Raw genomic sequence first — 14,911 nt, 5'->3', positions numbered from 1 at the left:
TGGTGAGCTCAGTGGCCTCCATTGCTGGTCAGTTGGAGGAAGTCTGGAACCAGCAGGACTTTTCCTGGAGCCGCTGCCTTCTGAACTGAGCCATCAGCTCAGAGCAGAAGGGCTTCAGTCAGGGAGGAGACCAAGAACCTGATGGTCACTCTGTCAGAGCTGCAGCGTTCCTCTGTGGAGAGAGGAGAAACTTCCAGAAGGACAACACGTTCTGTGGCCAGAGAGCCACTCAATAAGTGTCATGGCAACCAGTCTGGAGTTCACCAAACAGCACCTGAAGGACCTCTTAACAGGACAAACAAGATTCTCAGGTCTGATGAGACAAAAGTTGAACTGCCTGGTGTGACGCCAGAAACATCCTGGATGAAAACCCGCTGAGGAGCGTCCTGACCTCAGACCGGGGCGTCGGACAGCGACTCCAGAGCACACGATATCCACTTCTGAAAGGCTTCAGAACCAATCTGTGAATGTCCTGAAGGGGCCAAACCAGAGTCCAGACACGAATCTGATTGGACATCTCTGGAGAGAGCTGAACATGGCTGACAGACGTCTCCATCCAACCTGATGGAGAAGAACGGAGCAAACAGCCTAAAGAGAGGAGGCTGAGCTGGAGGCTGCAGGTTCAGACTGGAGGCTGTTAAAGCTGCAGAGGAGATCAACATGTCTGTATATACTTAGAGTAAATGTGATTTCTTCGGTTTCTGTTTTTAATAAATGTTTTTCATTTAATACAATTAAAAAGGCTCACATAAAAAAAACAACTGATTCCTTAGAGGACTAGAGTTTGACACATCTTCTCATAAGGATAATAAATAGCAGAATCAGAAGAATTTTATTGTCATTGTCATAAAGACAACAAAATTGCAGCTCCAGTACAACCATCCACCCCACATGGGAAGTGGGAGAGGGGGGATAGTTGGCTGAGGCCTTGCAGTCCAACAGGCGCCGCCTTGAAGAGGAAATAGGTAAAATAAGAAAAAATATGGGTAATAAAAGTACTTTTTTTCTCTCTACTTAGAACTGATTTTAAACATTGATGTACCTCTGTTTATGTGTTCATGCTCTGCTGTTTCTAACTGATTACAGTAATTACAAGCCCCCGTTTGATGTTTCCCTTTAAGAAAAACAGAACCCTGTAAGGCCAGTTCTCAGACGTTATGTTACTACTTCTTCTCTCCAACTTCCATCCCTACAACTATCAACCCTCATGGTCTTTTGGATGTTATTTGCTACAGGTGTCATTATTACCCTGTTGTTCCTGCCACATCCTAATTATTTTTGTTTTAAACGACAGATTTTTCCCGCACATGCTCAGAGGAAGGTCTAAGTTAATAACTTCAGGGCCTTTTTCGCTTATCTATCTACTTCTGCATTTCCGTCAACAACTAAAATTATAAGTTAATTCAACTGGTGCGTAGGTATCCCTGCGCCCAAACTATTCTTTTCACTGGCGTGATTAGCAGGTACCCTCAGGAAGACAGCTATTTGATAAATTCAAACAAAAACACATATCCCATAATGCTTCTGGGTCATGTGACCTACAACGGCCAATCGGTTAGAGACAACAGCCTGTATAAAAGCAGAGGAGGCGGCGCGTTTCCTTCTCTTTCTTTGAGAATCTCCCGAAAGAAGTAGTGCTGTAGTAAAATCAGAAGAAGAAAAAGCGGTTCTGTAGATCTGGTAAGACCTTGTTGAGTTTAGCTAACATTATGCTGAACGTTAAAAAGCAACTAGTTGATTAAGTGTGTTTTAATATTGAGCGCAGGCGGCTAGCTAATGAGCAAGATGGGTAGAGCTAGCAGAAGAAGCTACCTCACTGTTGCAGAGTGTTACATTTTAAAGATTTTTTCTCATCTGTATTTATAAATATTGCAGTCGATGTCTGAACAGAGTTAAGACATGTTTAGGGTAGCTAATTTAAAGTTAGCTATAGCATGACTGCTAACATTGACCCACGTGCTCCGGCCTGCTCATTTCTCACGCGAGGAGGTGTCGTGCTTCACTCATTTTCCCTGCCGTGCAACAACCAGATCCGTTTACCAGTTCCGGTACCTGACAAAAACCCCTTATTCATTACCAATCCTCAGCACACCTTCAGTTTGAGTCGTTAAATTCAAAGTTTATCTGCAGTGTTGTTGTATTAGTCAGGATTAGCATGTGGAACTAGCCTGATCTGACTGTTGTGCTCTACCTGCAGCTTGCAGTCTTTGCCGTCTCTGCAGTTATGGATCTGGACCCAGGACCCAGGTACGTTTTGCACGGCAGCCGCTCATCCCGGTCCAACACTCAGGCTCCTATCGAAGCCGGTCGTGCTCTGCTGTAGCAGCGGTCGGTCAACAGGAAGCCCAGATGAAATCTTTCACCGACGGTCGCTGTTCAGTTGAATAGTAACTGCTCCAGCAACATTAAGGGAAAGGACACCTGGTGTCTGTAGAGGTCAGATTGTGACGTCATGTTTCCGTTTTGATCAGGTCTCGGTCAGCGCTGGGGGAACCACATGCAGGTCCAGGTGAGCCCCAGAACCAGCTGCTCTGGCTGACAGTCCAGGCTGTGATGATAAACTTGCCCTCACTGATTATTGATCTGACTGAGTTTTTGTTTACTGAGCCTTAAGTCTCACAAAACACATGGAAGTGTGATTTATTAAAAAACTGACCTAAGTGTTTGCATTTAGGTGACGACCCTGGCTGACGTGAACATGAGCTGGATGGACTGTACAGATCCAGGTAATGTTTCTGAGCTCTGCAGCCGTTGGCTAACAGCAGCATGCTATCCTAAGGATCTGAGCTGCATGTGGCTCATGGTTCTCCAAATGCATGCGAGAACATGGGGTGGTCTTTGACTGCTGAGGCCCCTCTGCCTCCAGCAGCCACTCAACCGTCCTACAGGTCAGCAGATGGGTCAGAACCACTGACTCTTCATCACTTTTTCAGAAGGTTGTCCACCTTTTCCAGAAGGTGTCCAGGTTGACTGGGAAGTGAGCGCTAGCTCTGTCCTCTACAGGTATGAACCAAACCCTTCCGTAATGTCTGGTCGATGATGACTCTGAAGTGAGCAGACTGTTGGATGAAGCTTGCGGATATGGGACTGAGATCAGACTTAATGTTTAGTGCATTTAGATACTGTATCAGAACTAAAAGTTTCTGTTTCAGATGCTGGTGTGAGAAGATCACCATGGAGACCAGCTGCAGGCCAGGAGTTCAGAAAGCTGCTGCTTTGAGAATGTGCAAAGAATCCATGACAAATGGTTGTGAAATCAATGCTGTAAAACTGTCAGATGTTGGGTTGGAATAAAAATCACTGAAAATACTTTCTGTTTATTTGATTCTCTACATGCTTTAAAGATGTACATAAAACATGTAGCAATATTTACAGTAAGGCCACAGGAGGACGGGTGAATCACTCCAGTACTGGATGAGTTTATTGACCAGTTCATACAGAGTTCACACTAAAAGCAGCTGCCACAGCACAGCCAGTATAGAAGTTCATGCAGGATCAGTAACAAGTGGGAATCTCGGATATTTCAGAGTCCGGGGTGCTGCTGCCACTCCTGTCGCTGTACACGTCCCTGAAAATGACACACTTTCAGACTGCAAGCTTGTTTTTCCTTTTATATAATGAGCAGAAAAGTTGTGGGGTTACCGTGGAGACAGCCGGCATCCTTTCTGTAGATAACCCTGGAGCTTCCCTGCAGCTGCCAGCAGCAAGCCCAGGTACGGAGGAGATGGCTTGATGGGCCGAGACGTGAACTCTGGGTGGTACTGCACTCCAACGAAGTACGGGTGATCTGGAAGACTCAAGCTATTAGAACCTGGAACCAGACAGCTGGAGCTGACCGAACAGGTTTTAGGTTTTACCATCGAGTTCTATGATCTCCATCCGCTCTCCTTCCACATCCTGTCCAACGAAGCGGAAGCCTTTGTCTTCAAAGTGACTCTTAAGTTCAGGGTTGACCTTAAAACAAGACAGTGTACTGTCAAATAAAACTAATGGGCAATTCAAGTGCTTATTGAACAGAAAATCACTCCACTATTCTGTTTATAGACAGTGTTGCCAGATTGTGCAAGTTTCCACCTGACCATTCAGATTTCTCAAAGTGTCTGTAATTTCAAACTTCAATGACAAAAGTTGCATTTTATCTGACTTTTATGTCACAGATGCGAGACGTGTCAAATCTGGATTTGTCACGTCCAGATTTGACAGAAAAGGTAAAATCTGAAAATTATGCAAGTATGAAAGCAGTCTGTCAGTGAAGCATATCACAATCCCTCCAGTCCTGGCTATAACCAGGGATGAAAGTTTTAATTTCTTGGGGGTACGACAAAAAAAATAAAAAATAAAAAAAAAAATATATATATATATAAAAGTTGGGTAGCTCTTGAATTGCAACAAAATAAAGCTGTATTTCCCTCAGCCCACTGGCTGCAATGTTGACTCCTTGAGATGCCATGAGACCTAAACTCTGAACATCATGGTATGGAGTCATCCCAGTTTTTCATGTCTACCATATAACCATTCATTTTAGCTTTTAAACTGGTTATATGTTCCTGTGTCCAGACAGAGGGATGATCAGTAGCCCAGCATCATGAACTGTTTGTTCTGAAGAACCTGCAGCTTCCACTTCTCTTCCTAACATGGCGCCTCCTCATCCTGACTCTCATACTGACAGGAGGAACCACAGAGCTCTGTTAGGTTAAAGATCATCTTCTGAAGTTGGGATATTTTTCCTCCAGCAGGTTCCAGAGGAATCACCTCAAACCAGATGTTGGACTGGATTTTATTTCAATGTTATTTATGAATGTTAGAGCCTCATTTTAGCTATAAAATGCTATAAAGGTTGAAAAAGGTTATTATTTTGGAGAAAATCTCATCAACATCAATATTTCCACTAAATAAGAGGCAAAAAACAAAATTGTTTGGTAAAGGAAAAGCCTCTCAGACTCTGAGCCCGACAGAACCACACTATGTTTTTATATTAGACAATTAATTTAATTTCACACAATTATCGCTGTAGAAGCCATTTATTTGTTAGATACTTAATGAAACATTTACCGTGTTTGATGTTTGTTGTAAATGACATATAATCACAACGAACGAGATAGTTAGTCCAATTTTGTCGTTTATTGAACGTTCATAAATTACGACTGTGATGCACCACAGCAAAGGTAAAACAACCTGAACAGGTGATCAACTCTAAACCACTCGCACATTTTTGCTCTTCGTCTGTCATTAAAGCACACCCGTTGACATGGCAACCTCCTGCGCTCCACAAGCCGACCAGATTATGAGATTATGTTAAAAACATTCAGTCCGTTACGATATTAGGTTTGCAGGCTTGATATTTATTTTGCGGTCATTAATAAGCCTCATGAACTCAGTGGTGGTTGATTAGTTCATTTTAAACTCCTGCTCTGCTAGTTATTTTGGTAATGGAACCGAAACGCACAGAATTGCGCAACATCTTGTTGAAACAATAATCACAGATTATTATTGTTGTTGAATCATTAATTTGAACACGTTTTATTGATTTTTTTGTTGTGGTTCTTTAATAAAGTTATGAACGTTTTGATAAGGAGTCAGAGGAGGACGTGCTGGTCTCAGCGTCTGGCTGCGTTCAGTTTGTCCTAATGCTGAGATCGACTCAAAACCTTCGACGATCGACATGTTGCACCGCTGCTCTAGCAAAGCACGAAGAGTTCAGAAACAATATGAAATGGGGAAAAAGTTATTAACTGATTTAAGTCTGTTTTAGATTGTTCTTGAAAAACTAATCAGTCACGGCTAATTAGTGGGTGAACTCACTGCTGCACAGTGAACCCACTGATTTTTTACAGCAGACAGTCGCTCCCCTCTCTTGCAGGTACTGCCCCCACTAAATCTTTTAGGGGTACGCAGTACCCTGCCGTACCCCCTTACTTTCACCCCTGGCTATAACTCCACAACCCACAACTTCTCTACAGACGTTTCAGGCATCAAAGCTGCGCCACCTCACAGAAAAGACTTAGTACAGTAAAACTGCTGTGGTTTTTACCTCAAAGCGATGTCTGTGCCTCTCCTCCACATATTCTGCGTCTCCATAAAGTTTCCCTAGAGGACAGAGTAGTCATTAGCAACAGCAACAATAATCAGCTACCCGACAACGAGCAATTAGAGGCTCCCTACGCATAATGCTGTTGCTGGTTTTGAAAATGGTCCGCCTCTTCCCCAGCCTCATGGTTCCGCCCATCTGCCCAGGGTTGTGCTCTGGCATGTCGATCACCTGGGAACATGACAGCCAACAATTAGTCTGATCCACAGGAGGCGAGGCAGCCAGAGATTACTGCTGAACAGGAGGAAAACCCACCACAGGATGTTTTGACTCTGGGTCGAACTCAGTGGAGTTAGCATCTACAAGTCACACAGAATGAGAGCTTATTGGGTTAGTTGCCATCAAAGTTGGTTAAAAGTTTGACTTTATAAAATGTGATACCACCAGTCATACCTGGCCAGCCCAGCACGTTCCTGGCATATTCACACACAGCCAGCTGCATTCCAAGACAGACCCCTGCAGAGGAACAACCAGTCAGTCAGAGTTCAATGTGTTTTGTTCTAATAAATCAGTGACACAGGATGGTCCAGTCAGTCAGTGACCTCTCACCTAGGAAGGGTTTCCTCTGCTTCCTGGCCCAGTTGATGGCGTGAATCTTCCCCTCAGTTCCTCTAACACCGAAACCCCCCGGAACAAGAATGCCACTAAACACAGGAGGACGTTAAATGTGCATCCTTTAAACTTGGAAGCTACGTGCGCTGCAGATTAATGCAGGAAACTCACTCAGCGCTGCAGAGTTTCTGCCATGCGTCGTGGTACTTCACCGGTTCCTCCTGCAGGGTGGTCGGCTCCAGAGATGCCGAATCAATGTACTGAAAACAAGAGGCACCATTTAGACAACAGTCCAGGCTGGGATTGTCATATCAGGTGCAACAATGAGGGGCTGTGTGAGATGTTTTACAGCAGGCTCTGGGAAAATCCAATTCAATCAAATATACTTTATTTGATTTGACTTTTGATCCTTGACCAATTCCTACGAACTTGGAGCCGAAATGGAGTCCCATGTTCACCTCAACATCAACCTGATGCTGCGATCCAGCTGTAGTCAGAACTGGGATGATCAACCTAAACCCAGCGCAGAGTTTCAACTTCCCAACTAACTGGAACGCAGCACAGGAGTGAGAGGAAACTTTTCTGACTAAAGATTAAACTTTCCCCACTAGTATGTTTGAATACAGTAAGCTTCATGATATCCATGTATTTAAGCCAACCAGTGCAAACATCTAAACTTTAAGTGAACACATCAGCCTCATTGTGATGACAGGCTCACAGTGGGAGTGAACACACCTTAACCTCCAGTCTGTGGCTGATGGCCAGAGCAGAATGTTCCAGAGCCTTTATAACCGAAGCGTAAGAATCTGAGAACTTGGTGTACTTCCCCACCAGAGCTATGGAACACTGCTCCAGTAGTCTGTCGGACCTGCAACCACACCATCAGCATCAGTACACCACCTGACTCTCTGAAGACAGCGACCCAGACTCCTCCAGAACCCCCCACTGCCCACCTGTCTGACATCTCCTTCCACTTGGTGAGCATGGTCCTGGACTTGGTCTCGATGGGCATGTTGAGTCGGCTGCTCAGGTAGCCCACCACGCCCTGATCCTCCAACAGAAGGGGGACTCTGTAAATGGACGAGACATCATGGACGCAAATGACCTGCAGAGACGGAGACAGGAGAGGTTTAGAACCGCAGAAGAACACAAAGACTCAGGCCGTAGCGCTCCACCTACCTGCTGAGGCTCTACGTGGCAGAACATGGAGATCTTCTCTTTCACTGAATTCTCCAGAGGGGTGGTGCAACGGCACATGATCTGGAAGAGGTGGGACAGCGAAGATGAGGTTGGATGTCCTGAGAAAGGCTTAGACTACAACTGAATGCTAGAGAAGTTCATCCAGAGCTGGTTCAGTCACACTGGTTGACCTTTTATCTCTAAAACATCTGTGTCAGTGTTGGACCTGCTGTTTTTGCTCTGACTAAATGACTGTTAATGAAGAACCTGCTGTCATCCTGAATCAGCACCGCTGGTCTACAACGCTTCAACTGTTCAGGCAACGTTGCAGGTTTCAGCCATGGAACATTGTTATGAAAATTTGTGGCTGTGTCTCGATGGGCATGTTGTTCTTTGACATGAACACAAGGCAATAAATTGATTTTAGAAATTAATTGAATTTGCTGCTTATAGGAATGTGATTTTTAGTGAAAAAAGATTTTTGCATTAGTCTGGCTTCTGTAGTTTACCGTTTCCATAGGTAAGACGGAATTGACCCCTCAAATCCTTCAAGCTGGACTGCTGGGAGTCAATCGACCAATCAACCCAACATTCTGACTTATCCACTAGTAGTTTTGAACTTGAACGAAAAAATTGCTGCCAGAAATAAAAATGGCAGATTTGTGAAACTGGTTAGCTGGAAGTCCTTGACCTTGTTTGGCAGTTGCAAAGCAAATAGTGTAATAAACACCCCTAACCCTTTGTTCTTGAGCTTATTTTATTAATTTTTTCATTTTATTCATTTATCTTTTCACTTCATGTATACATGTTTTTTCTCACTCGGCTATGTTAAGAAAATATGAATAAATCATGTAGGAGGTGGACTGAATGCCCTGCTCATCAGTATGCACTACTTGTTTTGTGTTAGTTTTTCTTCATCTTTATCTGATTTACACAGATGTGACTTATGTGGTATAAGTAGAACCGATTCCTGTTGTAATGCCCCATTTCTCTGAATATATATAAAAATATAATATACTGTAATAGTTTGAAAAACATAACAGGGAATAGAGGAAACGGAATAAATTGAAAAATATGACTCAAACAGAATATAAAGATATCTACACTGCACCAGGAGAGACTCAATTAAACTCTTTTGCAGCTTAAGAGATTCCAAGTTCACAACAAAATGTGTTTAAGGGCAGAAAAAATGTGTTTTTGGGTGATATGTTCCATTTAACAAAAGAAAGGGAGGAAAAAAAAAAAGAAAGCCAGAAGAGAGACATTGGACTTTCTCTGACTTTAAAGCCTTCAAGAGTTTGGGGGTCATTATTAAAACAGACAACCAATGAAGAAGAAATCCAGTTCAACTTCAAATCAGAGCCGTAATGATTCATCAAATAAATGGAGTACCTTGATTATTAAGATTCCTCGAGGCAAATTACCTGCCTCCAAGCTTCGTTAAATTAGGTTTTAGCGCCATGTGTTGATGATTATTTATGTTGCACTGCGCTCTTACTTCCACCTATGTGATGAATACTAAGTGCTGTTACACGCCTTAAAATAAAAAAACTTATAGTTATGATATAAATTAACTATACCGTTGCTATTGCCAGTTTAATAAAAAGTGTCTTTGAATAGTGCAACAATTGCTTCTAACAATACAATTAACAAGCTAAACACTGAAACTTAAATAAGACTTCAGTACATTTCAACTCAAAACAAAATGTAAAAAAATGTCAGTGCCCTAAAGGTTTGCCTTACAGGCAAAAATCCCTCAACATTAAGTAAGAGTCCTTTCAATGTTTTAGCAAGTAATTTAGAACATGCAACATAAAAATCACAGGCGTCTACAATGTCAGCCGGTGTAACGCTGACCTGATGTGGTGAAGCTACTAGCTGGAGCGGAGATGCGCCTAAAGCTACAAACACTGAATAGAAGAAGAGCTGCCATCGATACAATTGCAGCCAGGCATGATTTAATGTTACGAAATACAGTTTTACCAAGTTGCTCAAAGTCTAAACTGGTATTGTTGTGATTGTAAGGTGTAAAGTTTACCTTCGACCAAACGCCCCCCACAGGAATCCCAGCGCCTCCCTTTTGGAAAAAGTTCCGCCAACTTCCTGTCCTCTTTCCTCTAGCCATGCCCAGCGCCACTTGTTTTTAATTCCTTTCTCAAGTAAACGTGTTTCTTTACCGGGTGAGACAAACTCCATCTTTTTTCATATTGCATTTGATATAATTGCTGAACCGAATGCATGCGCTTCTTTTCTACAAACCGTTTTACAGTCATTGGTCAAGAACACGGGAGCTAGAATTCTTTTTGGCAGACATCTTTGTCTATTATCTACAGTTTAGTTGAGGCAGGCTGTTTGGTCCAATGCTCGCTTTGCTTGAAAGTCTGGCCCCCAGACGGAGCTCTTAAAGCCCGGAGACTACAGTTTGGTTGAGGCGGACCGTTTGGTCAAAAGCCGGAAATCCGGCCCCCGGCCGGAGCTCTTTAAGCCCTGCTGTTAGCACAATGTAGGGTGACTGACCTAACAACCATTTCCCCTAGACAAATCCACCTTTAACTGTTTGTTTTATTTTATCAATTTTTTATTCTATTACCTGTCAGAATAATTGAGATTATTCGATTACTAAAATAATTGATTACACCAGCCCTACTTCAAACTACTGCTGCTGCTAACGTGGCTAGCCACAAAAACTGTTGTACTGTAACCTGGACTCTTCTAATGGAGGACATGCTTCTGTAAACTCACCAGGTCAGGAGAAAGGCCCAGGCCCCTCAGCTCTCTCACACTGTTCTGTGTTGGTTTAGTCTTCTGCTCTCCTGTTGCACTGGGCTGTCCACAACACACACACACACACACACACGCACACACACGCGCACACACACACACACACACACACACACACACACACACACACACACACACACACACACACGAGGAAGAAGCAGTGGGTTGTGTGAGCAGCAGGTTTCCCAATGAAATGGCGTGAGGTGGTTAGCGGTTTGCATCCTACCTGTGGTATCAGACTGACGTGGATGTTACAGAAGTTCTCCCTCTTTACTTTAAACTGGAACTGCCTGAACGCCTCGATGAAGGGCATGCTCTCAATGTCGCCGACAGTTCCTCCAAGCTGCAAACGCAAACAGAGATCAGGATTAACCCTCCCAACAGGCTTTTTAACTCCGGAGGCAGAAACAGTTATCAAAGTCCCTGCAATAAAACCCAAAAGCTGCAAACCAGAGTTTACCTCTATGACGCAGACTTGAGGCTCTGTTTCATCACCATCGACGGGAACTTTGGCCTGTTTCATCACCCACTCCTGGATGGCATCTGTAATGTGTGGCACCACTGGAAAACAAAGTGCAGCAGGAACGTTAGCGTAGCCCAGATCCGATCAGGATCAAAACATGGTGATCGTGAGCAACATGTTAATATTTCATAACCACAGACTGGTAGGAGTTAACATGAAGTTTTAACCAGGGCTGTCAATGTTAACTCATTCGTTTAATCTGAAAATTTCAATGCGTCAATATTACGCAACGAAGATTCATCAAACTACCTAAAAGTCTTTTTGCCATGGAGGGTTACCTTGTTCACCGCAGAACATTATGAACCCGACACATAGGGAGCGAAGAACAGCCAAAGGTGAAAGTTCTTCACGACAGCAACAAAAGTTAAACATTTTTTAGTCTACGTGTTTAAGGTTTCACATGCAGGAATTCTGCTGATCGCTCAGCCGGTTGATGACAAGAGACCGTCGCCTCATTGTACAAGTTATTCAGCAAATGATGGAGAGGGACATTTCTAAATTAACATTCAAGACAAAATGGCTTTCTTAAACCTTCCTGAATACAAAAAACACAGAAAACTGAAAATCTTCAGACATGCTTGAGATAATAAAACATTTTCTTAAATATTTTTTTTTAAAACATGCGGACAGTGACAGTTTTTGAAATAGGATTTATGGGCAGCTGCCCAGGGCAGCATCACAAAGGCTTGGGGCACCAAAATATCTAGAAAATAAAATGCATCTCATCTGTCAGTTGAAAAAGCAGCTGAGCAAGTTTTCTACTACTTATATGTATGTGTAGTGGAATACGTTTCTCTTACTGCTTGTTGAGTACTGGTAGGCTACATTACCTGCTTTCTGCTGCTGCAAAAAACCATCAGATAACTGCTTGAATTCTAATTAGTTGGAGTGGGCAGAAGCAGAGGCTTGCCCATTCCTGCAAGAACCATAACTGCGTGCATATTTATATTTGAAGCTTTCAGAGTTAGGCACAGTGATTAATGTGGACTCATTTACCCTGCACGGTCTTGCCCAGGTAGTCGCCCCTCCTCTCTTTGTTGATGACTGACTGGTAGATCTTCCCGGTTGTCAGGTTGTTGTCTTTTGTGAGCCGGATGTCGAGGAAGCGTTCGTAGTTGCCCAGGTCCAGATCCACCTCGCCGCCGTCGTCCAGCACAAACACTTCACCTGGACACGGACAACGTGAGACAATCGTACGCCACAGCGGTAAACTGCCGGGCTCGCAGACGTACCATGCTCGTACGGTGAGAAGGTTCCAGCGTCGATGTTGATGTACGGGTCGATCTTGATGGCGGTCACATGCAGGCCGCAGGACTTGAGGATGGTGCCCACACTGCTCGCGATGATCCCTTTGCCGATGCCTGAGATGACGCCGCCCGTTACCAGGATGTATTTCATCATGGTGCTTTACTGCCTGGAGACGGAATAAGACACGGTTCTCATTCCAACGTGGTACTTTAAAAGCATCAGGCAAGCTCTGGGACACAACACTAACAACACCAATGACACAAAGTACGTTTATTGAACATTAGACTGGGCAGACATTAGGTCAAGTGAGTGCTAATGCTGCTCAGGACACCGTCTCAAGCTCTGAAGCACTAACTGGCTTTTAAAATAATGTACTTTAATTTCATTAAATTATTTATCCATTTACCATTTTTATACCAATCTATTAAAATATGCCAGGAAAGCATCTTTCAATTTTCTGCTATTTGCTTTGACGAAATTATAGTCATTTTGAAAAAAAAAAAGTCTCTGCCACCCAATAAGTAAATGAATATCTGAATGCTCCTGGAGTACGTAAGTACGTAATGCAAAAGGTATTTAAGCGTCTTTATTCCCCACAAATTGACAACAAAAGAATTAGCAAATACGATGCCTTTGATTTAGTGAGGCAAAGGTACAGTAATGCTTAACAATAGCGACTGAAAACTGGTGTTTATCTGATGAAATAGCTTGGACTCAGTAAGAATTCAATATTTGAACTTTGAGTTGTCGGGTTTTACTTGCTGCTGTTGTGCTGGGCTGCATTTTACAGAGCACTACGATGATCAATATCACGAAAATACGCTGTTTTGAACGGTTGAGAACAGCGGACCTTCATAAACAACTTTCAAAGATTCCAATGTAATCTGAGGGACCAAAGCGGACCCCAGAACGTCTTTAGCTTGAATGTTCAGCCTTAATACTTTGTATCTTACTGCTCGTTCAGATCTAATCGTTTGTTTTGAGATAAGTAACTTATTACCAGACTCTCTTGCCGGTTAAGGTTTAATTAATTAATTAAAACCAAAAAAGCTCAAAACAAAGGCAAGGAAAACGTTCTAAAACAAAAATAATGCTGCTTAAGCATAAAGATAAAGAAAAAATACCAACTATCGGATTCCTGGTTGATAACGCAGGAACTAAATTGATGCGGCATTTTCCCGGCATAAAGTTGGGCAGGCTTGGGGCGCTCGATTGCGTTTGCGATGCAGTCCTGAAGGGCGGAGAGTCACGCACTATAAAGAAAACGAGGCAAACCGCTCGTTCGAGTTAACCCTGTGGAGGAATATATCCCAGCAGGACCAACCTAATGCCGCCAGTACAGTTAGCTTTTTGCTACGGGTACACGTTAGCAATGCTTCACAGTAGCTCTATAGCGTCATAGTGAGAAATGCTGATAAACGGCTTTTACGCAAATGTTTTAAGTCATAAAAGACAAAACGATAGCTCCGTCTGAAGTCTAGCAAACGAATTAGTGCAGTGTACACTGCTTTCAAATTAAGAAGCAAGTTAAAACACAGATCATTCCCACCAGCGTTACAAACTCTGCTGTGTTAAGAGAGGTGTAGCACATTAGAACATCAACTGTATGAATTACAATTGCCTAGGCAATTTACGTATTTGGAAATATTTGTATTACTTTAACCGGATGCTTAACCCAAGTACATATTGTAACCTAACTTGATACAAGCTAACCAACAAACCTGTCTGGACTGCATCACATTTCAACTTACCGAAAATAATCCTCAACGATGGCGTCCTACTTTAAGAAATAAACAGCTACACAGAGGCTCAATAAACCTTTACCCGCCGAGTCAGTTTCACGTCCCAAATATTGACGTTTTTCGTAAAAGTGCCTCTTCATAGAGCCATCGACCCCTCAGATTTTCTCAACACGTGTTGGAAGCACGATACGGGCTGCTACATCACTGATGACAGTCCTATGCTGCCTTCACGGCCACCTCGAAACTAACATTACACGAGGACGTTTTCTGAACACTTGTCCTGGGGAGGGTTACTGTGGAAACGATTATAGTTCTTACTTCCGGTAGAAATAGGAGACGGACATGCCGTCTGCTGTCAGAGAGCTATTCAGAACAGAGGAGCGTAATTATGAGTTTAATCAGGAACAGCGCCAGGAACACATGGTTAAGTTTTAGAGCAGAATGACCGAGATTTTGCAGCACTGCTAGCTTCTCGTTTCTCTGAATAAAGGACAGTAATAAAGAGACAAACGGTGCAGCTCGACAGTGTAAAATATCGGAACTACATAATATTACCATGTGATGTGAATTTTATTTTTTATTTGGATTTGAAAAAGAATAATACATTCCATTCGTGCCTATTGGTTTACATACTTTGTGTTACCTAAATCTAAAAAGTTACACATTTAAAAAATAAAGTGTCAAAATTTAGTTATATTTATATCAAAATAATCAGCTGATCTGAGTCTTTATGATTGTGTTTGGGCCTGTAATGAATTTCTAATAGACAAAATTAAATATCCTATGGCTGCTGCTGCA

The 14,911-nt window shown here is 42.9% G+C and overlaps 1 protein-coding gene, 1 long non-coding RNA gene and 3 other non-coding genes across 8 annotated transcripts; 4 read left to right on the top strand and 1 right to left on the bottom strand.

Annotated features, from left to right (window-relative positions):
• Positions 1-1,542: 1,542 nt before the first annotated feature.
• LOC145553645 (uncharacterized) lies at positions 1,543-3,309 on the top strand. Of its 3 annotated transcripts, none has more exons than XR_014089701.1 (6): positions 1,543-1,680; positions 2,198-2,387; positions 2,472-2,509; positions 2,675-2,726; positions 2,934-3,003; positions 3,153-3,309. It is a non-coding gene; the product is annotated as an uncharacterized LOC145553645 (long non-coding RNA). The 3 variants fall into 3 exon arrangements; XR_014089700.1 differs by having other exon boundaries at positions 1,547-1,680; positions 2,198-2,247; XR_014089699.1 differs by having other exon boundaries at positions 1,544-1,680; positions 2,198-2,509.
• On the top strand, positions 2,287-2,423 carry LOC145553922 (small nucleolar RNA SNORA16B/SNORA16A family). The gene has a single exon (XR_014089993.1). It is a non-coding gene; the product is annotated as a small nucleolar RNA SNORA16B/SNORA16A family (small nucleolar RNA).
• Positions 2,763-2,890, top strand: LOC145553929 (small nucleolar RNA SNORA44). Its single transcript, XR_014090000.1, has one exon. It is a non-coding gene; the product is annotated as a small nucleolar RNA SNORA44 (small nucleolar RNA).
• On the top strand, positions 3,029-3,099 carry LOC145553932 (small nucleolar RNA SNORD99). The gene has a single exon (XR_014090003.1). It is a non-coding gene; the product is annotated as a small nucleolar RNA SNORD99 (small nucleolar RNA).
• An 86-nt stretch (positions 3,310-3,395) lies between the features above and the next one.
• Positions 3,396-14,415, bottom strand: ctps1a (CTP synthase 1a). 2 transcript variants are annotated; one of them, XM_008421294.3, is made up of 18 exons: positions 14,123-14,415; positions 12,356-12,537; positions 12,120-12,290; positions 11,061-11,161; positions 10,827-10,943; positions 10,562-10,645; positions 7,820-7,900; positions 7,594-7,745; positions 7,376-7,508; positions 6,812-6,900; positions 6,638-6,732; positions 6,482-6,544; positions 6,344-6,387; positions 6,163-6,259; positions 6,032-6,087; positions 3,858-3,954; positions 3,643-3,787; positions 3,396-3,568 (listed from the first exon to the last, which is right to left on the bottom strand). In XM_008421294.3, exons 2-18 carry the CDS (start codon positions 12,522-12,524, stop codon positions 3,496-3,498), a joined length of 1,767 nt encoding a protein of 588 aa, XP_008419516.2. In that variant the 5' UTR covers positions 12,525-12,537; positions 14,123-14,415; the 3' UTR covers positions 3,396-3,495. The 2 variants fall into 2 exon arrangements, with proteins under 2 accessions (XP_008419516.2, XP_008419517.2); XM_008421295.3 differs by lacking the exon at positions 14,123-14,415 and adding an exon at positions 13,500-13,523.
• Between the last annotated feature and the right edge of the window lie 496 nt (positions 14,416-14,911).

The sequence above is a fragment of the Poecilia reticulata genome, chromosome 11 (genome assembly GCF_904066995.2).
Source record: "Poecilia reticulata chromosome 11, P_reticulata-male-v2, whole genome shotgun sequence".
Lineage (NCBI taxonomy): Eukaryota > Metazoa > Chordata > Actinopteri > Cyprinodontiformes > Poeciliidae > Poecilia > Poecilia reticulata.
This window is presented reverse-complemented; position numbering and strand designations above follow the sequence as displayed.